At 34.6% G+C, this 26,595-nt stretch overlaps 1 protein-coding gene across 1 annotated transcript in view; it reads left to right on the plus strand.

Moving 5' to 3' along the window:
- Positions 1 to 26,595, plus strand: part of LOC129226849 (LIM domain-binding protein 3-like) — a 226,977-nt gene that overhangs the window by 185,859 nt on the left and 14,523 nt on the right. Inside the window, exons 2-3 of the mRNA XM_054861478.1 lie at positions 12,364 to 12,509; positions 24,955 to 25,070. Of these exons, the coding sequence (XP_054717453.1) occupies positions 12,364 to 12,509; positions 24,955 to 25,070 (262 nt within the window). The remainder of the gene's footprint in view (positions 1 to 12,363; positions 12,510 to 24,954; positions 25,071 to 26,595) is intronic.

Here is a 26,595-nt window from a genome sequence, read left to right on the forward strand (position 1 = left end):
GCACTAAATATCATGTTGTAATCACAAAGATTACTTTTGCTGATGCTCAATGCGCAAAAATAATTGAATATTAAAAAATGTCGGTTTGAGAAAAACCCTAAGTTGGGATTAACTTTCGGAATTTTTGTGGGTTACAAAAAATTTTTTTGGATTAAAAGAAAAAATATATGTTTTCTAAAAATCATTCAAAGAAGCCACTGTAAAGTTTTTAGCGAAATCAAAAATGACATTTATCTAACCTGCCTGATTCTTATAAAAACTGGCTCTTAACAACTAAAGAACACATGGTCGCCATTTTTGGTAGACATTTTTAATGAAATGTTTGCCCGTTGTAGACTGGGACAGCTAATCTAGAGCTTTACTCAACACACACGCATAATACTTCTGCTTTCTGATCAGCTACCATATAGCTCAGTCTCTTGACAGAAGGTATCATATTTTTACCAACAGCACGCGTGATTTCTATTGAAAGTTTTGATTTCCATTTTCGCAGTATTATATATGAATCAATGAACAAAGCTATAGAAAGTGTTCGGTTTTTCTTTGATATTTCTAGCTGGTACAGTTACTAGGCAATCCACCATAACCACAAAAAAAAAAAAAAAAAAAGAAAAGAAAAGAAAGAAAGAAAAGAAAGAAACCTTGAATTCAAATTATGCTTTTTGCAATCACGAGTGTGTGTGTGTGTGTGTGTGTGTGTGTGCGTGTAGGTGTAGGCGTGTGTGTGTGCGTGTAGGTGTAGGCGTGTGTGTGTGTGCGTGTAGGTGTAGGCGTGTGTGTGTGTGCAAGCGTGTGTGTATGAGCAGGCGTGTGTAGGGTGGTTCGAAAAAATCGATTTTTTTTTATTTCGGAATCGCGTTACCTCTCAAAAGTATTAGTTTGGTATCCTTAATTGGGGAAAAATAAAAGAAAAATTTTAAGTTGACATCTTCAGTTCGCTCATGAGTCTGAAAGTTTGAAATAATATGCTAAAAATTGAATTTTTCTATCTATAATCAAAGAAATTTTTTAGATTTTTGTAAAGCAACAGATATAAATTGTCAGTATATAGCGTAGTTTGAACCTAAAAATTTTTTGTAGCATTTACATAAGATCTTTCGTTTGCGCATACTCCTTAATAAGGCTAAGGTATATGCATGAACTAAAGAACTTATTTAAAACCTATAAAATATTTTATAGGTTCAACTACACACTGACAATTTATGGCTGTTGCTTTATGAAAAAATACAAAAAAACTAATTTTATTATTTTCTGAAAATTTCAATTTTTAACCCAGTTTTTCAAACTTTCAGCCTCATGCGCGAACTGAAGATGTCAATTTGCAATTTTTTTTTTTTAAATTTTTCCCCAGTTGAGAATACAAAACTACAATTTTTGAGAGGTTACGCGATTCTGAAGTGAAAAAATCGATTTTTTCGAACCACCCTAGTGTGCAGGCGTGTGTCTATGAGTAGGCGTGTGTGAGTATGTGTGTAGGCGTGTGTGGTAGGATATGCATGCCCCCCCCAGCTGGAGGAGAAGCATCAGGAGGGGCCGGTCGACGGCGGAGCTGCAGAGGGAGGCGGAGGCAAAAATAAAATCGAAGGACGGACGGACGGATGCCTAAAACGGTCAAGTGAGAACAATAACCAATTCGTGATTGCTCAAAAAAAAAAAGAGAGAGAAGAGAAGAAAGACGAAGAAAAAAGCGCGTCTTACTCCCTCGCGGATCCCCCCCCCCCCTCCCTCGCCCCTTTCTAAGCTTAGAAATGATATTTTCGAAAATGATTTCCAGGTTACTCTTGACCTCGTCTCGAAGGAAAAACAAGTCGGCTATATTATTTAAGAAAAAGGAAAACGAAATAAAATTTTCCGCTTCTTTTGCGTCCTTTTTTTTTCTCCAACTAATTTGTGCTGGCGGTGCTTCACAACTGTTCTGAGAGGTAATCCAAGCACCGAGACATTGCCGGACTTAGCGCCACTCCTTGTTCAATGACGGAACTGTTTCCCCAAAATTTGTGTAATGGCAAGGGCATTTTTTTTTTTTTTTGATACACAGAAATTTAGGAAAGCAGGAAGCGTGCACAGGAGGGGGGGGGGGGGCGGTTGAGAGAAGAAACACCTATTGACTTGGACCAGAACCCGAAGGGGGCACGAGATTTGTTAAATGAGGTATAAAATGTGTTGCTCGTTTAAAAGAAGAGTTACAAAATTTTGAATTTTCTTCTTTTTTTCCCACTTAAAGGCCTTCAAAGAACGTTATCTTTTTTGGGAAATAATGACAGATTTTTTGTTCGAATATTAACCACTGGAGAGCAAAGCAAGCATGCGTTTCTTAATGCAAAGTGCCTGAAGAGTTCAACTTCAAACGCTTCTCCTGTAAACTTTCCTTTCTTCGTATTGTGGCACTCTTCTTCAAAATGAGCGATATGTAGGGACGTTTGGGTAAACAGTATGGTGGGGGAGTCATCGTAGAAGTCATGTGTGGCGTGCCCCAAAACTTCTGTGCACTCCCCTGCAGGAATGGCATTTTATAATTATTTTTCTGTGTTCTACAACGTTTTCTACAGTGCATAACTAGGTGACCATTTTTCCTGCCATCAAAATGGGACACGTACCAATTTAAAGCATCTGCGTATGTATCGCTATAAATAAAGCCTTTATAGAAGAAATTATGACCCTAGAATTCCAAAAAAAGGGGGGCTTTTTTTTTAAATTTTCAGACAAAAACAGGAACTAACGCTTAAAAGAGAAGAAGTGATGAAATTTTTTTATCTAATAGAAATGAACTTTGCTTAAATATATTTGGTGCTAATTTTAAATAATAATGAAATTTTTTACTGAATTTCATATAATTAACTTTTAAAGTCAGTGTTGCTTTAAGAACTGCAAGTTGCAATCAGAGGGTCACGGGAGGTTACTGTGACCTTCCGAAAATATCCTTATTTGGCGAATATTGTTTAATGATTCTGCAAAATTATCCTCATTGGGCAAAATTTTTTGTTCCATTCGGAAAAATTATCATCATTCGGCAAACCTTTTAGTCCCATTTGGAAAAATTATCATCATTCGACAAAATTCGCAGTTCCATTCTTCCAAATGATCATCATTCTGCGAAAATAAAAGTTCCATTCAGAATTTCCGCCCTCCCAACTTCGGATCACCCCTGTTTGCAGTTGCGTTTTTTTGCTAATGCCCTTATTTGTCGCAAGGTAAAATACAGTTGTAACAAGTGCATTAGGCCCAGACGAATATTTTTATAATTAAAAACTGAGCGTATGTACCTATGTATGTAACTATATATGCCTAAGTTATTTCTCCCGAACGACAGTGAACTGACCATCGAACCAGGTATCGATGGATTCGTAAGTTTCCCGTCTTTATGTTTGGCTATTTTACATAATCCTCCGATAATTCATCGCGGAGATGTCAATTAAAAACTATATATATATTAATTATGACACATAGATTTCGACATAAAATCCCTGTTTTTCGAAGGCTTTCCTCCATTCAACTTATTATTCAGTGCTTCAACCCAGCTTTCCGCAAAAATGTTTTTACTAAAATTTATAGCGTGAAGAAAACATTGAGACGAAAGATCTGTTGCCATTTTTTTTCTGGAATATGAACAAGTAAAATTCTTGCTTTTGTTTCAAAGGCTTTTCCTGTAATCGGGGGATTTAAAATGTTTACTTTTTGGTTATTTTTCCGCAATTTACTGCAAAATTTTACTTTTTTTTTGAAAATGGAACATTTCAGCGCACGCAGATTTAACGGGACAGTATATCTGAGAATGGGACTGTCCCGTTCAAAATGGGACGAATGGTCACTTTTTTTCGAGAATAACTTAATTTTTAATTCAATATTTCTTAATGGTTCGCTTTTAATTTAACACAGCTCACTAAGAAATAAATAACAAAATTGTTCAATAGATTCTTTTTAACGGATTCTAAATATTTTAACACTCCTTATAACTTGAAGATTAGAATTCATTTCTCAATAATCAAGAAATAAACAGAGCAGTGTATTGCTTATTCACGGTAACTCAGTGAATGTGTCTCAGAAGCTAATTGCTCTTTTTTTGTTACTTTTTGAGACTTCTATGTGAATTACTTCTTTCTCATTCTATTATTCTTCTTAAGGTTTTGGTATAAAGTATTTTACTTCAGCAATTCATAATAAAAAGTACGGTGTTTTGCCGATCCTTTTGTGGTTGAACCCTGCTTCGGATTGGGTTCCAAAAGAGGACGCCAAGCTCAATCAAAGGGAGCTCAGGTTCAAAAGCACAAAAAAAAAATAAAAATGCACAGGTTTGAGGGCGGAAAAAAAATGCGCAGGATCGAGGGCCGGAAGAAAAAAGCTTACAGGTCAAGGACGGGGAGGGGGAAAAAAGAAAAAAAAACAGAGGTTTGAGGGCGCAAAAAATAAAAAAATAAAAATAAAATAAAGGTAAATAAATTTTAGAAAAGAAAAGAAAGGTTCGAGGGCAAAAACAAAACAAAAAACTGAAGGAGCACAGGTTTGGAGGCGCAAAAAATAAATAAATAAATAAAAATAAAATAAATAACGAAAGAAAATAAAGGCCCTCAGGTTCGAGGGGAAAAACAAAAGAAAAAAACTGAAGGCGCACAGGTTCGAAGGTTTAAAAACTACTAAAAAAATTAATTAAAGAAAACGAAGGCACATAGGTTGGAGTGCGCACTGGTCGCATCCCTAAAAGGGGCTGTCCTCACCCAGATGGTGGCTGCAGTGAGAACCACTGTAGTTTAGTAAGAGATCATCCCCAAGTACTACTTTTTTCTACGATTCAATTTCCTATTCCAATTTCTGAACTTCACCCAGTTCCCTGTCACGAGGATACTTTCGCGATAATTAACTTTTCGTGCCCGTAACCTTGACTTCCCGATCCTGATCTTTTTTAATTGCCTTCTTGATGAATCCAAAGCAGATTCCCCTCTTCGAAGTATGAAAGGAGTTCCTTCAAGAAATTCTGCCCTTTGTTTGAGGATTTGTATTTATGCCAAGATAACGATACCTTAATTGACGTGAAATAACTAATTTTTTGTTTGGATGCTCGCCAAATACTTCCTGTGTATCAACATCGTAGAGAAAAGGGAGATTTTGAGGTAGTATTCTTTTCCGAATTGTCTGTTACGATGTATTATGTGTGATAATGAAAGATTCCATTTTGAAATATTCGTTTGATTTGATGCTTTGCTTGAAATGGAACGCCAACCATTGAGAATCCAGCTTTTACGTCACATTGTAAGTAAGTATGTTTGTGTAGTATGCACTTTAAAAATGAATAAGAGAAAAGTTTAAAGTTGTGATGTAGTGATTTGTACTTTGTTTTTATTGTAAAAAACTACTTTTTAAACCTAAAAAGACCATAGCTAAATTTCTGAGGAAAGAAGTGCGGGAGCCCCACAGTTATCCGATCTCATTTTCATACGCAAATGGTCTGAATTACCCCGTCAAATATGTAAAAATGTACCTGTCCCAGGGACTAAACAAGAGGTGAAAACTTTAACACCTGCGTATAACGAAAGTAAAAATTGTCGTCCTCTTTTCAAAGCAATAAGCTCTTCTTTTACTTTTCATACTGTGTTTTACTTGTAAAAGACTTTTTTAACCTAAAAAGTCGGCTTGAAAAAACGGGATACGCCTCTTTTACCAAAGTTTAATTTCTGAGGAAAGAAGTGCGGGAGCCCTATAGTTATCCAATCTCATTTTCATACGCAAATGTCTGAATGTCCGTCAAATGTGTAAAAATTTGTCTAAAATTGATAAAATTGAAAATAAGTGCAAGAGCTGAGCCTGAGCTCCTGTGAGTTCCCATGTAAGTTAACCCCTGCAAATAACGAAAGTAAAAAACTGACGTTCTCTTTTCACGCACGAAGCTAATCCATGTGGCCAGTTGTTTTGTTCAATGTTACGAATCTAAAAACACGATTAGTGACAATTTCACAAATTTGGTACCAAATATCCAGAAATTGGTCTTTGAAAAACATGCAGTTGATAAAATAAGTGTCAAGGAATGGCAACAATTATTATTGGTTTGTAGTTTGTTTCCCTTTTCCATATTTTCCCAGTTCCCACGTTTAAAGAAAAAAAAAATATTTTGAAATTTTTTATGCGTTTTGCTGCTTTGTCTAGTGGCCAGAAAAGTCTGACTGCGACAGGAAGGTTTGGGTTTGAATCCCGGCTCGGGCATGGACGTACTTTCTCTCTCCTGTCCTTGTCCTTTCTTTGTGTGAATGTGGTGTTATGCTGTGAATGGTTGCCTACCCTATAGACGGGTCCTTATGGCATGTGTGTACTGTAGAAGTCAGACTTCACACTAAACTACAGTACATTTGGGAAAGAGGAGCAGCACACCCCAAATTACCAGCTAGCTGGCACACGATAACAACAACATATGCGTTTTGGCCTGAGAGAATATTTTTAATATGAGGTGCTGCCCTTGGGCAGAAAAAGGTTGGGTACCCCTCCTTTAAACGGATAAAAGCAAAGATGTGACTAGGACCATGTTCCATGCTTTTCGCCCCATCTAAATTATATATATATTTTTTTATACGCGCTTATAGCACGGCAACAGCAACAGTTAACACGTTATAATCGAAAGTGGATGGAGAAATCTTGTTAAATATTTTCCAAAATTTTCAAATTAGAAACATTTACGATGGAAATAACGATACTTTCTCATACGAAGGTGATAATGTTTATCAAAAAGAAGAAAGTTAATGCTCAGAGCAATAAATTAGAGAGAATTTACATGAGTTTTGAGGGTTTCTAAAAAGTCAGTTTACTATTTAAAAAGGTCCTGTCATTTTTTTTTTTTTTCATTTTTTAAGAAATCATATTTCATTTGTATTTTTTGTATTTGTAAATAAGCTATAAATAAGAGATTTTTACACCTTAAAATGTGGCATGAATAACTCGTAAATATTTCAATTATTAATGTTTTTAAAGTTAAAGTTAATAGTAAACAAAACCAACTATTTATGTACTTACAACTTAATATTAACTGCCTAGGCAGAGCTGCTGACTACACTGTAAAAAAAATTCGGAAACGTTTCTGAGTATATCGTGCAGCTGCGGTTCATGAAATTTTCAAAAACGTTTCTGAGTATTTCGGAATTATCTTTCTGTAATATCCAGAAACGTGTCTGAGTATTTCGGAATCCTCTTTCAATGTTTCTGAGTATTTCGGAATCCTCTTGCCGTAATTTCCAGAAATATTTCTGAGTATTCCGTGCAGCTGTGGTTCATGAAAGTTTCGAAAACGTTTCCGAGAATTTCAGAATCCTTTTTCCGTGTTTTTTTCTAAAATATAATTCTTTACTATAGTATTGCATACCATATCAGTTTCAGTTCTTTCATATCTAACTGCAATGAAACAAACAATTTTAGAATCATTCGTGGATTTTTTTTTTCTGAATTTCTAATGACAAATAGCATGGTTAACAGCATAACATATGCACAGTTATAATTTTTTGAAAATTTATGAAATAATATAGTAGTTTCATTCTTAATCACAAAATCGCCAGGGGAGGGGAGGGGGGTACTTTCTCAAAAGTGGGATTGTTTGTTAAACAATCTTAAACTTCAGTTTTTCTCTCAATATTTTCAAGACAAAATTATCAACATATTGTATTTTTAATGCAGAACTTAAAAACATATCTTGTATCAAACTTGATAGCTTTTATTTTCGGATAAAATTTGACAGAACTTACCTTCCCGTCGCGTCAAGTCTATTTCTCTGACGAACAAAGTGTACCGAAAAGTGCCAACAGAGAAATTGGTGAATTTAAATATGACACCAAGTCCTCCTGTTGGAACTATTCGGGCTGATTCTTCTATTCTTGCCCTTTTCCAGTTAATCACAAATATAAATACTTAATCAAAATAGGTTACTGATTTTATTTTTACAATGTGCGCAAAATGCATTACATATTTTATTTATTAAAACATTGAATTCTATTGCATGATTACTCCATTTCATATATACGAGATTCCCCCCCCCCCATACCATAAGAGTGATGGTGAACCCATAAATGCTATAAAGCGCCCTCCCCCCCGTAAAAAAAAGCAATCCCTGAAAATGTCAATGGCAGTCTGCGTGGTGAACGCCCCTCGTCTTCTCCCCATATGTACATTGTATATTAATAACATAGTATTTAAAAAAGGATCACTTTTAAAACAATGACATGAAATAATATTTCTTTTTATTTCGGCTTGTAAATGCAGCTATTCCATTTTTGCCTCTGACTCATTCCTCCTGACTGTCCTATATTAAACTAGTATATCCACGAAGGAAATGTTATGTACCGAACAACTAATGTCAAGGAATTTTTTATTGTCAACCACATTTAACAAAATGAATAAGCACATGAATTAATTGCATAACTATGTTGCTTACTTATAGATAACTGGGCCATTTTCTAATGGTATAAATATTTTTAAATAAATGAATAAATTATAATAAAAAAGATAAATAATACTGGCACATTTTTTGTGAAGCATATTACAATACTAGAAAACATTTGCATTACCATATTTTTAATGAATTAAACAATTGATTTTTTTTGAACCAATATATGTATATCCAAGTATTTCGAAATAACTTTTCTGTGATTGCTTTTCAAATATAAATCTTATTTCTTTTGCGTAATTAATCAGTTTCAATTGGTTACAACAAATAGTACACTGCGCACATAGTATGTAGGATAACTTTAAATTAATTCGATAAACCCAAAAACAGTTACAATTTTAGCCTCATCAAATGCAAATCAACAAAAATATAAATGTATATAACATGTTTTAAAACATTCATTAATACTTACAAGTGAACATGAGCGGAAGAAAATCTAAGTACCTCCATTACAACTGGATAAGTAATCCAAAGGGTTTCGTTTCATTAAGTATAAAAACGGGTGTTGAAACTATTCACGCTTGAACACACAATATATATGTAATCATGGTCGCACCGGAAATTGTAAAGAAGCAAATCGTTATTAACTAACTTAATAGCTGCGTACATCGTCTAAAAAATCAAGGGCAGCCCAAAATGCAAAGGCGTAAAATTAGTTTCGACACAATTTACTACTCTATAGACATGAATAACAAGCAATCCAGTGCTAAACAGTTGCTGACTGCAGCAACCATAGATAAGGAAAAAATAAGCTCTCGTTATTTTCGACTCACTGGCGCCAGTGTTGGAAGCCGGGCTGTGGAGTCGGAATCGGAGTCGAAGAGTCGGAGTCGGACTGATTTTGGAATAAAGAAGTCGGAGTCGGAGTCGTTGGAAAACATTCCGACTCCGACTCCGGGCTTCTTTTTTTCTTTCCTTTTCACTGACTCTCCTTGCATTTTTTAAAAATTGATTACCAATTGGTTCGATTACATGTATAAAAAGATACTAATGAGAAAATAACTGCCATTATGGCAATCAGCTAGCTTGAATGCTTACCGAACTTTCTGTAGCCGTCCCCTAGTTTGCTTGCTTTTTAACTTAACTAATAGCAACTGTCAGCAAACGGTTTTGTTGAATAACATTTTCAAGTAATCACTTTCAAATAAAAATAGAAATATAGTGTTTTGTTCTATCTCAGTTTAAAATAGTAAAAGAAACGTAACAAATTAGTAAGTCGACGCCTGTAGCTAAGGTTGAAACGTTTAAGTGTGATCGGCAAATTCAAAGAAGTTCTGGCTCGAAGCACGAATCCAAAAGATTCGATGAAATAATCTAATGTTTTTTTCTTTATTAAGACTATTTCTGTAAGCTTGGTTCTCACTAAAAAGTATGTAACAAAATAAGTGTAAAAAATTTCTTGATTACAACACTCAAGAATTGCAGTTAATCTTAAAATCTTCATATTTAGGTTAATTCTAAAGCAGCCAATAAAATTTAAATTAAAAATTTAGCGAAGAAGAAATATAGGTATAGTAAAAGCTATTCGTACAAATTTGTATACCGCCGCGTTTTGTGTAAAATTAGCTCCTGACGCATATGTGCCCTATTTTCGTTGAAATTTTATTGATGAAATATAATTTAAAATATATTCGTGAAAATTTTCAGAATTAAAGTATTTATATTTTTTATAAACTCTGAAATTAACTTTGGGTCTCATCTACTAGATGGATGTCACCAGGGGAAAACCACTCCCTCTCAAGAACTTGGATTTAGAAAAAAAGTTTTTTTTCTCTCAAGTTACAGCTTTCAAAAATTGAAAGCACACGATTTGATCAATATATATTTGTTAAACATTAAAGGGGGGCAAATTACAGATAATCATTTTCAAAATTTTTAAAAGGGATTTTTAAGTCATCTCACTTTTTAACTCGTAACTATTGGAAAGTTTGATTTTTAAATTGAATTTCTAACGTTGTATGACGTCTTGGGTTTACAATAAAAAACAAAATGCTAAATTTTCATAAAAAGGAATTAATATTTCAATTTCTGTTAAGAGGTTTTCCCCCTTCCCTTGAGTGGAGAGAAGGAGTTTAAAAAATACAATTAAAAAAATTAAAAAAAAATCCGAAGTCGGAGTCGGAGTCGGGCGTTTCAAAATCCAGGAGTCGGGGTCGGAATCGGCCATTTTCCTTCCGACTCCGCAGCCCTGGTTGGAAGGATAAAATACGTTTCGAAGCATTGCGCTTCACTTCCGCTTCTAGATTTCTTGAAATAACAAAAGCTTTCTGAATAATGAGGAGTTCGCTATTGGGATGAAGGATTCTTACTATTTCGGAGACGTTTCCGATATATGTAGAAACGTTTCCGAAATTTGTTACAGTGTAAGAAGGAAAATGGCCGACACCGATTCCTGCCCCCCAAATCTGCCCAACTCCACAGCTCTGGTTTAAATAAGTTAATGGCTTTTTAGGTCAATATGTATTTGATAGACTTTATGTAATACTATTCCTTCCTTTTCATTCCGTATTCATAGTTCTAATCTTGAACGACGTGATTGCACTACTTATTTACTATAACACAAGGTCCGGCACCACGTTAACCACGCGTATTTGTAGAGGGCGTTGTGAGAGTTGTGGTGGGGATACGGTGGTGGAAGTGGTACGATCAAAAGACAGATATCAATATATGTGATACTTGATATTCACAATGTGGATAGTTTCTCCAGCCGAGCATGATCATGTCGGCCGGGTTGGAACCAGAGTTCCTCCGAACTTAAATTTTTGTGTGAGCGGAAATTCTTAATTTGTTGAATGCAATTCCAAATTTTTTTAGAGCGATGATAATTTTCCCGAATGGAATTCCAAATTTCGCCGAATGATGACAGTTTTGCCGAATGGAACTCAAAATTTGCCGAATGATGATATTTTTGCTGAATCGTCAGACAAAATGTGCCGAATAAGGAAAGTTTTGTGAGGTCACAGTGACCTTTCGTGACCTTTGGTTGAAACCGAATGCAAAAGTCTTGCTGAGTAGTTTTCAAAAAAAAAAAAAAAAACATAATTACGTATATGCCCCTCTACATCACATAACGATGCCAGTAACCACGCCATGCCAGTGCGCTTCTACTGCAAACCACACATATACTGCAATCAGTCGATACCAGTTCCGCTACCGTATCCCTACCATCATGAGCGGCGATTGGGACTGAAAAGTGGAGGAGGGGGGGGGGGAATAAAAGCCATAAAATTTTTAGCGGCAGCAAAAAATGAAAAAAAAAAAAAAAAAGGAGAGGAAAAAAAAAAAAAAAGCTCAACATTTTTCTGGGGCTGGTTTTGAAAGCAGATTAGTGGTAATTGATGTAAATCTAAAAACTTAACTCGCGTATTTCTTAAAATACTGGTCAATTTTGTACATAATAACTTTCCCGAAGAAACACACCAAGACATACATTATTTACCCCCAAAGTATTTTGAGACGTCCCAAACGCTTGGTAATAATTTCATTAAACAAAGTTTTATGGCTTGCTTCTGAAAATTTTGCCATTTCTGCTTTTTTTTTTTAATTTCTAGTTTTGGTTCCTAAATTCAAAAATGAAATAAATTAATGAACCATAAAAAGTGGGAGGGAGTGGTTTCCCCCACCCCCTTGCCCCCGAATCGCAGCCATTGCTTACCGTAATTCACACTACGCCCTCTCCAAATATACGAGAAGTTAACATGCCGGACCCTACATTCAAGCGATGGGAGGTCAAGGGAGGTCACTGTGATCGTTCAAAAATTTCCTTATTCGGCACATTTTGTCTCAATTCGGCAAAATTTTCTTCCATTCGTTAAAATCTGGAGTTCCATTCGGCAAATTGAGAATTTCCTCCCGCTCAAAAATTTAGATTCGGGGCGCCCCTGCCTGCATTATATTATTAAGTGCTTTAAAAGAAATGTTATTCAATCATCTTTACTGTTTTCTCTTAGGTTAATTCAAAAGGTCGACAGCAAGGATTGAGAGAAGGTGACCGAGTGGTTTCCCTCAATGGGAAATCCACCGCTGACATGACGCACGTTGAGGCCCGGCGGGAAATTAGAGAGTCTGATAGAAGCCTCGAATTGCAGATTGAAAGGTACATTTTCTTCTTTCAAGCATTCTTTGGATAGGAAATTAATGACTGGATTAAGAACTCTACTAACACTAAAAATAATTCTCAGGAGGAAGAAAAATGAAAACGTTTAAAATTAGTACCTTTGTAAACTGTTGTTAAACATGTATTTCTAACTTTTTTTTACTTATTTATTTTTTTATTAGTTTTTTATTTTTTAGTTTCGAAATTATTGATTAAAAATGTGTAATTGAGATCGACAATTTGTTTCTCCTTCGCTCAACTTACACGTAAATACATGAAATACACCGCCAGCTCAGTCAATTCCAGCCGAGAACTGCAGTTTCGTACTTATTAGTACTCATCAGCTCGGCATAGGAGTGACTGAGCTGAAGGTGGAAAACCTCTTAAGGAAGCCAAGAGTGCCAAACAAACTGGTAGCTAATATAGAATTAGCAAAGACCAGACGACTGAAGCAATCAACTCGAAAATTGAAGGCGAGGCATGGTATTTTCAGTAAGTTACCGCCAAACCGCCCTATAGCCAGGGCTAAGTCAGAAATAAATGAAATACACCACCAGCTCAGTCATTCCAGCAGAGGACTGCCGTTTCATGCTTATTATAACTTTCTCACAATACTATGCCTTGCCTTCTATCTTCGAGTTGAACTGAATCATTGCTTCGGTCACTCGTCTGGTCTGTGCTAATTCTATATTAGCTACCAGTTTGTTCGGCACTCTAGGCTTCCTTAAGAGGTTTTTCCATCTCCAGCTCAGTCACTGCTATGTCGGGCTGATGAGTGCTAATGAGCATGAAACTGGAGTCCTCGGCATTAACTAACTGAGCTGGCGGTGTGTTTTATGTATTTCTGCCTTAGGCCTGGCTATAGGGCGGTAACTTACTGAATTACACGTAAATGTTAGAAAAATTCGCTTGAGTTAAAAATTCTAATAAAAAATTCATTAGAAAATGCAACTAAAGCATACACCTAATCGTTTAAAAGAAGAAATTTGCTATCGTTTTTATCTTAACTAAAAATTTTCTTCTTGTGTATGAAAGGATATGTTTGGTTTTCAAAAAAAGGTCTGTTTAAAATTATTTCAAGCCTGTGCCAATTTAGAGAGAGTTATGTGCAGTCCACCTCTCTATTGTTGACACTAAGAATAATACATAAATCAATTATCTTACGTACATGCCGCTTGCAAAATTGCAGATGGAGAACGATGCTTCACGAAGAAAATTTGTTTCGACGATGCTGGATCTTAGCAACCATGGTTTCCTTTGCATTCAACCGATTATGAAGTAGATTCGTCCGAACACGAATGCTAACCGTCGTGAGGTGGACTATAGCTCACGTTAGAAAACCGATGTTGGTCAATGGGAAATAGACTCATATGTTATGTAGTCATCATCGTAACTTAATTTTATCTAAAATCTACATTGAACTCTGCATGCAAAACTTCCATTGAGGTGATTACCCTGTCGCATGTTAATTTTTTTTTTAAATCTATTCCCTGTATGTATTTCTTTTACACTAAATTCAGTAGGCTGAAGTTCAAGTTTAATTTATGCTAAACCACTTTTTTAATCTATTTCAATGCGGCTGCTTTGCTCATCACAACACAATAAAAGCTTTTCAAAAAAGCAACTTTTTATCATAATATAATCAAACATTGAACTGGAAGTCGTGACCGCTCAACCAAGACTGGCTCATTCTCTCTTTGACTATCCGATGAATTAAACTCAAATAAGCAACAAAATAAAGTGTAGACAGAATAGGGCCAAATCCGGTGTTTCTGCAGATTACAGGAAGGAAGCACCCCTCCATACTGGGCGACTGAGCCTATTGTACTAAACTGCTGGCGATGACAAGTGTCGGACTCCTGGGTTGGCCACTGGTGTCCATGAATCACGACATCCACTTCTTTAACATGTAATGTCACCGTTTGCCAACCCTAATTCCATTGAAGGACGGTTCAGGTTGCCTACTATGATGCGTTTTTGTCTATCGTGATTGATTGTGAAAGGTAAGTTGTTGGATAATAACGATAATAGGGCAAAAGACAATCTTGGCCGAATTAACAGGATATGTATCATGCTTTGTCTTTTTTTACATTTATTTTTAATTCACAAATATGTATGTTGTTCGTTTAAATGCTTCTCTGTACTGCCTAACTGTGTAATTATCAGTGGTAAAATCATTTACTATGTCTTTGAGAATGCCATGTGTTATCTAATAACGGATTGTAAAACGTGATAATCAATTTGAAACTTATTAAAATTTTTTGAGTTTGAAATTTTTTTGAATTGATTAAACCCTAATTCCATTGAAGGGCGGTCCAGGTTGCATACTAGGATGAGGTTTTATCTATCGTGATTTATTTAAATTTAGATTTGTTGGATAATAATGATAGTTGACGTACAAAAGACAATCTCGATCGCAAATTTCCAAATTAGCAGGATATATATTATGCTTCGTTTTTCTTACGTTTATTATAAATATAAAAACATGCATGCTGCTTGTTTAAATGCTTCTTTTTATTGCCTACTGTGTAATTATTAGTGGTGACATCATTTATTGTAATGTCTATGAGAATGACATGTGTTATCTAATTACGGATAGTAAAACTTAATAGTAATAATTTTAAAACATTTAAAAAAATATGGAGTTAGAAAAAAATATTGAATTAATTAAACCCTAATTCCATTGAAGGGCATTTCATTTTTTAAAACTTCGTTTTTAATTTAAAAACGTGTTTGCTGTTTGTTTAAATGCTTCTCTTTATCGTCTAATTGTGCAATTATGAGTGGTGACATCGTTTATTGTAATGTCTTTGAGAATGCCACGTGTTATCTAATAATGAATAGTAAAACGAGATAATCATTTCAAAATATTCAAAAATTAATTGAGTTTGAAAAAAATTTAATTGAATTGATTGAACCCTAATTCTATTGAAGGACATTTCATTTTTTTACATCAATTTTTGATTCAAAAGCATGTTTGCTGTTTGTTTAAATGCTTCTCTTTACTGCCTAATTGTGTAATTATGAGTGGTGACATCGTTTATTGTAATGTCTTTGAAAATGCCACGTGTTATCTAATAATGAATAGTAAAACGAGATAATCATTTCAAGACATTCAAAAATTAATGGAGTTTGAAAAAAATTAATTAAATTGATTAAACCCTAATTCTATTGAAGGACATTCCAGTTTTGAACATTCATTTTTGATTCAAAAGCATGCATGCTGTTAGTTTTAAATGCTTCTCTTTATTGCCTTTTTGTGTAGTGATTAGTGGTGACATTTATTTTATTGTCTTTGAGAATGCCATGTGTTATTTAACAGCGGATAGTAAAACTTAAAAAATCATTTCAAAACACTGAAATATTTATTACATGTGAAAAAAAATGTTTAATTGATTAAACCCTAGTTCCTTAAAAGACGGTTCAGGTTGTCTAATATGATGAGGTTTTGTCTATCGTGATTTATTATTAAAAGAAAGTAGTTGGATAATGATGATAATAGGCGTACAAAAACATAGTATTGACAATTTCCTATTTAAGAGAATATGTATCATGCTTTATTATCATGCATAATTTTTTAATTCAAAAACATGCGAAGTGTTTGTTTAATGTTTCTCTTTAACACTCAATTGTACAATTTTCAGTAGTGATATTATTTATTGCAATTTCTTAATGTGTTGGTCAACAAAAATAGGGAAATTATTGAATTTTGGAAAAAAATGAAATTGATTTTTGAAAAGTATTTTACATTATTTTTAACTGTGTACGAATTATGAAAGAAATTTTAGTAAGAAAAAAATTGAAATGCAAGTCGCAAGAGGAACAAAGTTTAGTAAGGTATAAATTTGTGGATGTAATAAACAGATTTTTAGAGCCGCTGCGAAGGTATTTCACGCATTGAAAATTAAAATAACCTTCAAAAATTATTCAAGCATTTTGTTATGTTGTGTTTCTCAGCAAGCGAAAAAATATTCTAAATGTCTTCCGGAATAGGTTACGCAGTTTTTACTAAAACTTGTGTGTGTGTGTGTGTGTGTGGGTGTTTTTTTTTTTTTTTTTTGTCCATATCCGTACTATAATCAGTCATTTTACAGTTTATAAATGTTGTTAAAATATTGGTCTTCATCCATAGAGCTCAGAGATAGAGTTAAAGTACATTTTCCATCTTCAAAATGAATTATTATAAAACCATGTGCTTCTTGTAGTTACTCAAACCTTCGAACACAGGACCGCGCATTGCACTTTCGCATGCAAGGCATTTTACATAATTTCACAAAGGAATTTCATTTTTCTATCAAGCTGGTTTCAAGCTTATATTACTATTTTCACTGTGAATGATTTGGACGCAAAATTTATACGGGACACATTTCATTCCTCGTAATGTTTTCATTTTTATGCAAGCAAGATGGTTTTTAAACTTAAAAAATAAAATGCAGGATAGTCTGACCACAGTCCCGTAATTTAAAGGAGTCAGGGACAGGGCCGACGAGAGGTCTTGTCAGCCTTGTCGGAAACTAGGGGTCCGTCTCTTGGCAAATTTTAGGGGTGAAAGGGGGAAAAGGGGGTTCGCCGACCAAACTGACTAGGTGGCTCTCGGCGGCCCTAGTCAGAGGTGTCAATTACCCCCGAAAAAATTAACATTGAATATTCTCCCTTTGCCCCTCCCTCCCTTCCCCCATGAAAACTCCAAAATGACGTGTTTCTCCTGATCAGTAAATAAGTTCAAAGGAAAAAAATCAGATTGTCTTTTTTAAGTGATGAGTAATTCAAATGTCTTGTCAAATGTTTGGTACATGACATTGAAGACGTGGGAAGAAGACCCCTGTCATGAAATTGTTTCAACTTGATACTCTGATAGACGTGCCGACCCTTCACTTCTGTTTGTGGTAGGTTTACGTTGTTTGCATCAGGGCTTAGAAGTTGGAATCATAGTCCAGGGTTGAAGGCTTTAAAATTCTAAAAGTCGGGGTCGATCATCTCCCCTCTCCCCCGTCCGCAACTCTGGCAGTGAGTCAGAGTCGGAGTTGCGGTGTCGGACTGATTTAAGGGTAAATGAGTCGTAATCAAGATCTAAGATTCCAGGAGTCGATCATTTTGCCTCCGACTCCGAGCACTGGCGTGCAGAAGTTACAATTCGAAATGCTTGCTGGCTAATAAGCAGGTACGCAGAGAGCCAAGGCGGGGCCCTTGTCAGTCATGTCATCGGGCCCCTCCCGTCCCCCCCCCCCCCAGAAAAAAAAGAAAGAAAGAAGAAAATAAGAGGGTGCAAAGAAGGAAAAAGGGAGGAAAAAGGAAAGAAAAGGGAGAAAAGAAGAGAAAAAAAGGGGAGTAAAACAAGTAACTCTATTTTCAGTGCCACAGCAAAAAGTACCGAAAGAGTAAATTTTACTTAATCTTTACGTTTTCTCTCATTCGGAGTCCCTCCCCCCCTTTTTTTTCTTCCTTTCTTTTCTTTCTTTCTTTTTTTTTTTTTTTTTTTTTTTTTTTGCGTCAGTGTCGCCGCCTTCCCCCCCCCAAGACCCGGGCCCCTAGTTTCCGACTAGGCTGACATGGCCTCTCGTCGGGCCTGCAGTTATTACGAGGTGACCCGAGACGAAAGAGCAGCGTATGTTGGTTGTCAACTAGCCCATTAGAAATGAAATATGTGTGTCATTGCTTTGTATCACGTGGTTTCTCTATTGTGTTTCACGTGGTAAACGCTTAGGAAAATGAATCCACTCTTTCTTATTGCATTCGTCCAATAAAAACTACGTTTTTGCAAAATGAGATGATATATTTCTCGTATATTAGACTGTATGCCTAATTAACTCGTAGTACTTGTTGAAAGAGTGGCGTGCCAAATATCCGGATCGGTCGGGATCGAGGCGAATCCGTTAAACGAAAAATCCGGATCATTGGGCAACTTAAAAAAATTTCTACGAAAACGAAATTTTAATTTAGTCTCATTAACTTCCCTATGGACGGGCTCGACTCTTTTTACTTCATTTTATAAAATAGGAAGTATTGTATTTGCGAAAAAAATTTCACTTAAAAATCGGCCTTAATTTCCATTTTGCTCACCCCTGAATGAATGTTGAGTTTTTTTTTTTTTTTTTCAACCCGACCACACGTGCATAAGTGCCTAAGAACGTATAGACTACCGAAATATCCATTTTGACAATCCCCGAGTTAATTACAACGAGTTTTCTTGTGACGTCCGTATGTATACTATGTATGTATGTGCGGATGTATGTTGCATAACTAAAGAACGGTATGTCTTAGAAAGTGGAAATTTGTTACGTAGACTCCTAGTAGGGTCTAGTTGTGCACCTCCCCTTTTGGTTGCATTTGGACGTTCCTAAAGGGGTCTTTTGCACCATTTTGGGGGAAATCATTGTTAATTTCGATGCAAACTCAAGTGGTGATATAATTTGGCGGACACTTGGCTATATATCGCCAGTGATTAGGTAGCCAAGTTTTGTCGCCAACTTGGCGACAAATTTGGCGTTTTTTTTAACATCTGGTTTCAACTTAGCCATTGTTGGTGATATTTAGAGAGTTAACTATTTAATCACATTGAAATTGCCCATAATCGGGAAATAACATTAAATTAGTGTTAAAAGAAGTCATTTGATGAAGAAAGAAGAAATGTGAAAAGAAGTCATCATCTTGTTTTTTTTATATTTTTTTTTTAATGTGAGTTTAATTTTTCCGAAACGAATTGAATATATATATATATATATATATATATATATATATATATATATATATATATATATTTTAAACACGATAACTTGGTTTTCTGGCCTGACACTCGCAAATTGTTTCTCTTTTATTGTCGAACGTTTTTATGGCTACCCAGTAAAACAGCGAAAGCTACTTTTGGGGATAAAAACGCTTTCAGACGTCTGGCTTTGATATTGCTAGTAATAATACAATAGCCCAGTGGTTGAAAAAACTACATTTTTTTTGTTGCGAACTACAACTACTTTGTTACAAATGTAGTTAACTACAACTACAACTACTTTTTTCAAAATGTAGCATCTACAAACTACTTTTGAAATGTAGTTGCTACTTCGCTACTTTCCAAAAAATAAGTAGTAAATACAAAGCATACACAATAGGTTGTCCCTCAGAAAATGAAAGTCAATTTTTCAAGTCGCATACACTCTTGTATTTTTCCTCTTGTGTCAAAAAAATCGTGAAAAAAGCCTCATATAATTTGCACAACGGCAACCCGTGCCGACTTGCACCTGAAAGTGTAAAACAGTACTTGTATGCTAGGCCAAATCAAAAAAAAAAAAAGAAAAAAAAACTTTTTTTAGAAACTCGAAATTTCTGTTGATAAAACGTTGTCCCTGTACTCAACACCCCACATGTACCACAAGAACATTTATTCAAATTAAAAAACATTTCGATATGCCACACTTGACCTAAAATTTATAATTTTATTTAAAAAATTGTTTTTTTTTTACATTTTCTTTTTTTTTAGTTATTTTTCAAAAAATTACATACAAATTTAAATAGAATATCAAGTTCAAAAATTACTGGCGAACACATTTACAGATCAACAATTACAAACGAATAATAAAAACATAATATATTTTAAACTAGTCGACCCGTGCGGAACTCCGCACTATGCTTCGAATCGTTTCATAAGGCATTTCGCTTTTTAAAAATTTTAAAAGAAGAACATTATGAAGAAGAACCGAAAAAAAGTAAGCGCAGAAGAGAAGGCATGTAATTTAAAGACATCAGTAACAAAACCTCGTTAAATACAACGCTGTGATAATTTGATCATCGCTCACCTTTTGGCCGTACATATTTTCAATGCAAACATAAATATCATTAAAAGTGTGGCTGAGTAGTGACTCGTGAAAAAGCAGTACTTGTGCCTGTGAAAAAACACGTTGTGGCAAATAGTCCTGCTCATGTGAGCAACTGACAGGAAAAAAAAGAAACATTAAACAGATATTTATTGGCACGGATTCGAATTGGCGCCATTCTGATTAACAGCCCGACACCCCAACAAACCAAGCAATTGCGCCTTCCTTTTCGAAAACTATTCATTGAATGAATGCGTGGTAAAAAAACAGCAAAAAAGCTTGTTGCCAAAAAAAAATAATAAGATCATGCTTCTATATTTTGTCATTAACCAGCATGATACGATTTAAAACTATTCGTAAAGCATGGAATTTGATTAAAGAATGACGAAGATCTCACTTAGCGATTGAAATCAGCAATCTAGAGAAGTAATAATTTAGATTGAAAATAAGTGTTTTTATCTTTGAATATTGAACTAATTCACATAGAAGATTGCTTTAACCGTTACGGCTTAAATGCCCGCACATGTTTCTCTTTTAATCGAACACTTAAAATTCAAAACCAAAACCAGTTGAACTGAGTCCGTTTTTTAAGTGTAATTTTTCGAACGTAGACAAAATGTTTTTTTTTTCAGCAGAAAGCAGAGGAGTAGAAAATGATTTCTTGTTAATGAAGTTGATAATAATTTTAATGCTTTATATCGTATTTGCGCGAATAAAAAATTAAAGGTTTACTGGGTGAAACTCGTAGTTTTAATTTGGGGTAGAATTTTTTTCATTTGTACAAAAGGTTGAACACTGCTATTAGAAACATCTACATTTCAGCATACAATGAAAATGTTTTTCTGCACAAAAAGGATTTCCTATAAGTAAATCTAATACTTTTTTATGATTATATTATGCTGAGTGATCTGGATGTAGTCAGAGCTTAAAAAAAAGGAAGAACACCCTTCGATTAACAGTCAACTTATCTGAATGATAACTGTAGCTTGCATAAAGGAGTAGAAACACCAAGTAGCATTCCCACTACATTTATTTTATTACGTGTGTATGTTATGAGTACATGTAATGCGTAATACTAATATACATTTGATATTATGTCGAACAGCCCAAGCTTGCCCGAAGTTCAGATAGTTTATAGCCGAACGCTCTACCGAAAATAAACTTATCAATTTAACCAAATAACTAATTCCAGTGTTTTTAAGCTTTATTAAAATATGAACACACACACACACACACAGGCTTTTTTTTTTTTTTTTTTTTGCCGAAAGCGACGTAAAAAATTGGAAAACTGCATTAGAACTTTGCAAAAAAAAAAAAAAAAAAAAAATGCATAAGAGCTACAGGCTGCATCAAGGTTTTCAAACAGCAAGGTGCGTTTTCGAAAACTTGATTTTTCGACCGTAAGTCTATTTTTCGTCATTAGCCAGCCTGATAAGTTTTAAAATGAGAAGGGAATAATATATAAGATAAGATATTAAAGAGAAATGTTTTTATTTTTTTGAAAATTTTTACAATTCGTTACCGCAGGCTGCTTGAACCGTTATAACTTAGATGGCAGCACGTGTTCATCATTTCACAGCACGGTTAAAATACAAAATAAATTGAACTATGCTCTATTTTAAGCGTAGCTTTTCAAAAGTAGTAAAAATGTGATAAGCTATTTTTTTTTTTTTTTTTTGCAAAAAGAAGAAAAAATATATATTTTACCCTTCAAATTGAGGTAGTAATTTTTTTATTTGTACAAAGAGTCAAAAACTCATTAGAAGAATATATATTTCAATATACGATTTATTATTTTTTTCTGAACAAAAAATAATTCTATATTGTAGTCTGAAATCTTAAACCTGTTACTTATATTTTCGCTTACATTATGCTTTAATTTTCTTACCAGAGCCAAAGCTTTAAAAAAGAAAAAAAAAACGTATAATTCCGAAGTAATTTAGCACAAAGTCACATCAAGTTTTCATAACAGCAAGGAGCGTTTCCTTTTCACTTATTCTATTCCCTCATATTTGCTATTCACTTAATTAAGTGTTCATGCAATACGCGATATTTCTCTAATTTTTTGATGCAGATTGTCCGGACGTGGGCCCGAACACTCATTCTCCAGGTTACGAGGAGAACGCTCCGCCGATCAAGCTATTCAGCTCTGTCGCTCATAGTGCAAGTTAAAGTTATAAGTTTAACCGAAAACCTCATTCTGGTTCTTTAAAACAGGTTTTTCGGCTGAAAAAAACAATTTTTAGACCGTGGGTCTATTTTTCGTCAGTAGCCAGCACCATAAGCTTTAAAATAAGGTGTAAATCAAAGAAATCGATCAAGAATTGGGGAAAATCTGGCGTAGAAACCAAAAACAGGCTACAGAAATAATATATAAGGATGAAAAATTTAACTCAACCTGGAAAAAATCCATATCTTTGAGTACTATACGGGAGACTTAAAAATTGCAGGAAAACAAAAATTTCTATTTAACGCTAATTACCTACTTTTCTACTTTACTGTTTATATTTTTCAGCATGATAATTTCGTAAAATCTTACATATCTGAAAATATGTATCAAAAACTTAATTGTTTGAAAAAAATTACAAATGTTAGGCCACGTGTGAGATATCTAAATGATTTTTAATTTGAATAAATATTTTTGTAGTGCACATGTGGGGTAAAGGAGCAACGTTTTATCAACAGAAATTTTGAGTTTCTAAAAAAACATTTTATTTTAATTTGGCCTAGCACTACACAAGTGCTGATTCACTCTTTCAGACATAATCGGCACTTGTTGCCGTTGTTCAAATTATATATATAATATATATATATATATATATATATATATATATATATATTTTTTTTTTTTTTTGACGTAAAAGGATAAAATATAAGAGAGTGTGCGACTTGAAAAATCAACTTTCGATTTTTTTTTCGGGGGGGGGGGACACCCCAATACACAAACACACCGTAAGAGGATTGAACAAAAAAAGATTGATAAATTAGCTCATCAAAAGACACTAAGAAAAATGTCCGTTTTCATACTCTCATACATGTAATGCTCGCATTTATTGTAAGTCCTCCAGAACAGTTCAATTTCATCCTTTTCTATAACAGTTTCAGTGGCTTCTTTTTATTTGGTAAATACTGTCGAAAATTTAAGCCTCACTAAAATATTTTTGTTTTTCAATCTTCGGTCTGTTCACATAAAATTCACCAAATTTTCAACTCGCGAAATCACCGATATCTTCATTTTCGCGAAAATAAGTGCGTTTTTTAATATAAATATTGGTGAAATAAGAAAATTACGACGGTAAACTAATGGCAGCGAATAGATAGAACGTATGGCGTCAAAATGAAATGCCTGAGGTCAGCTCGTATTTTTATGAGTCTTCTTTCTCATTGCATCCGCTGATGTACTTGTGTAAAATTTGCGCCAGTCAAATTCGTTTGAACCTTGATTTTTTCTTTTTTTTCAATTTATTTAAAAGTAGTTTCCAGAAATCGCTACAAACTACTATTTTTTTGTAGTTAACTACTCACTACACTACTTCTTTTAAAAAGTAGTGCGCTACACTACAAACTACTCAAAAATGTAGCTACTACAGTAACGTCGCTACTTCCAACCACTGCAATAGCCTATACACATGTAGAGATTGTTTGGATCAAAAAATCCTTCCGAAAGGTATTTCTGCCTGCGCTAGTGTGGCAACTTATTTTAATGTGATTGTCTGAAGATATTGAAAATATTGTTTTTCCGGGACCGGTTTGTGTCTGTTCCCCAAGACCTTACGACACACACACAGAAATGTAGCTCATTTTTACAGAAACTTCCTTAAAAGTGCGATGAAACCTCAGAATCAGAAGCTCCTCGCTCGTTTGTGGTAATAAAAGAAATCATTGGTAAATAAAAATGGCTTCCCGAGAAAATAGTGTGGTGCCCAAATCAGTTTTGTTTTTCTGTTTCTTTCTTTTTTTCTTATCTTCTTTTTTTTTTTTTTTGCATGTTTCCAAAAGAATTGTATTTTTTATTATATGGCTATTTATAATGGCTAAATATTATTTATTATTTATGACCCCGGTGATATCCATTTTTGTGGACACTCAAAATGGTTTTAAGAGCTTACAAAAATTAAAAATAATTTGTTCTTAAAATTTTCCTCAGTATATCTTAAAAAATACTTAATCTACCAAATTTCAACGATAATAAACCGCAATATCATGGAGAGGGAGTGGTTAAAAAGTCGTCAAGGGCAAATTTACATAAAATGCATTTGTAATTTATTCTTGGCTTTTAATTCAAACTGTCGTTGCATCATAAAAATGAGTTGATTCTGAATATTGTACGAACTTCAGGTTTAAATAAAACATTTAAACAAAGGTTGGGGTGGAGCAGGGTGACGCCACAAATGACAGCCCCGAGTTATATTCGTGACAGAAACGCTATTGCCGTATAAAGTCTTCTTCGGCAAAGAAAGCAAATCATAAATCCTTCAACAACCCATTGTGTGATTCCGATGTTCACATTGTTTCTGGTACATGAATAAAAGAACCTGAAATTAATATCAAGTTGGAAATTTTTATGTTTTCACAAGACTTATGACTTCTGAGACTCTAAATTATTGGAGATAACAGTGATGCCCTTTTTTCCCCCGCAGGTGTACACCTAGCAAAAAAATGAATGGAATGCGTCCCGTTGACGATTGTGATATTTCTCAAAGTGGTTGCCTCAGCTTACCAGTTACGAGTGCCGAAGATGAAGCCAATAATCCAAGTTAGTATTATTTTTCTTTTCTTTTGGTTATTTCTTTCCTTCTTTGTTTTCTTTTTTCTTTCTTTATTGAGCAATCACATTGCTTATTGTTCTCACTTGTCAGTTTTGATGTCTTATGATTTTATTTTCCCCCCACTCCCTCTGCCAGCACCACCGTCGACCAGATCCTCCCGATGCTGTCCCTCTAGCGAGCAAAGTCTCCAGGTTGCGTCCATATCCAACATACACACGCATACATACACACACATACACACACACACACACACACTCATGCCTGCACACAGACACAAACACACACGCACACACATACTCATGCCTGCACACAGACACAAACACACACGCACACACATACTCATGCCTGCACACAGACACAAACACACACGCACACACATACACACACCCTCTTGCTTGCGGAAAACATAATTTGAATTCCAGATGTCAAAATTCAAGCTAATTTTTATTTATTTATTTATTTATTTATTTATTTATTTTTTTTTTGATCATTAGAAATTGAAGTTAAAGAATAAAAGGTACATTACAAAAAAAAAAATCCGAAGCGTTCCTATAAAATACTGGACAGCTAAATGTACCCTATTTGTGAAAGCATACGATATTTTTCAGTGCTTAAGCGCAAGAATAATAACGTGTGTCTGGCAAGATATTTAGCTCATACGATAGGTCTAGCAACTAACAAAATGTTTTGGAATAGTTCTCTGTGAGTATCATAGTATAAAAATTGAGACTTATAAAATAAGTAAGGTTATCACTGTTTTTACGCTCATTCAGTTGTGTCTCGCAGGATATTTGGCCCATACGATTGGTCTGGCAGCTTACAAAATGTATTGGAATAGTTTCCTGAGTATCATAATATAAAAATTGAGACTTATAAAATAAGTAAGGTTATCACTGTTTTTACGCTCATTCAGTTGTGTCTCGCAGGATATTTGGCCCATACGATTGGTCTGGCAGCTTACAAAATGTATTGGAATAGTTTCCTGAGTATCATAATATAAAAATTGAGACTTAACAAAATAAGTAAGGTTATCACTGTTTTTGCGTGCATTCAGTACCCAGTACCTGCAAATTGGCTCTTGGTCCAAGTTAATAGACACGCGTATGTTCAAAGTACACGCTAACTCTATTCTGTAATACGCATTTTGTTACAGAAAATAAGTAAGGTCTGGCGGCATTGGCTCTCCGACTGTTAGATATGTTTGTAGCAATAGCCTGGCATGTTCCTGATTTACCAGAAAATCTTCTAAAGCAAATACGGCCGAAGCTAAGACAGAGTTGCAAGGAAATACTGAGCAGGTTATTTGCGTACAGTTCTCGCAAAGATGCAATATTCGGAGACTACTTATCGCCCTTGTTTGGGGCTCAGTCAATCTGTAAACTGTCAAACAATCTGTCTGTAACGGTAGCTGAAGAGGTTAAAGTGATAAAGTTCTTACAAGCATGTTAAACCTAGTTTCACATGTATTATTTTTTGCTATTAACTCATAAGATTCAAAATATATTTTAAATT

Source organism: Uloborus diversus, chromosome 7 (assembly GCF_026930045.1).
Source record: "Uloborus diversus isolate 005 chromosome 7, Udiv.v.3.1, whole genome shotgun sequence".
In the NCBI taxonomy this organism is placed as follows: Eukaryota; Metazoa; Arthropoda; class Arachnida; order Araneae; family Uloboridae; genus Uloborus; species Uloborus diversus.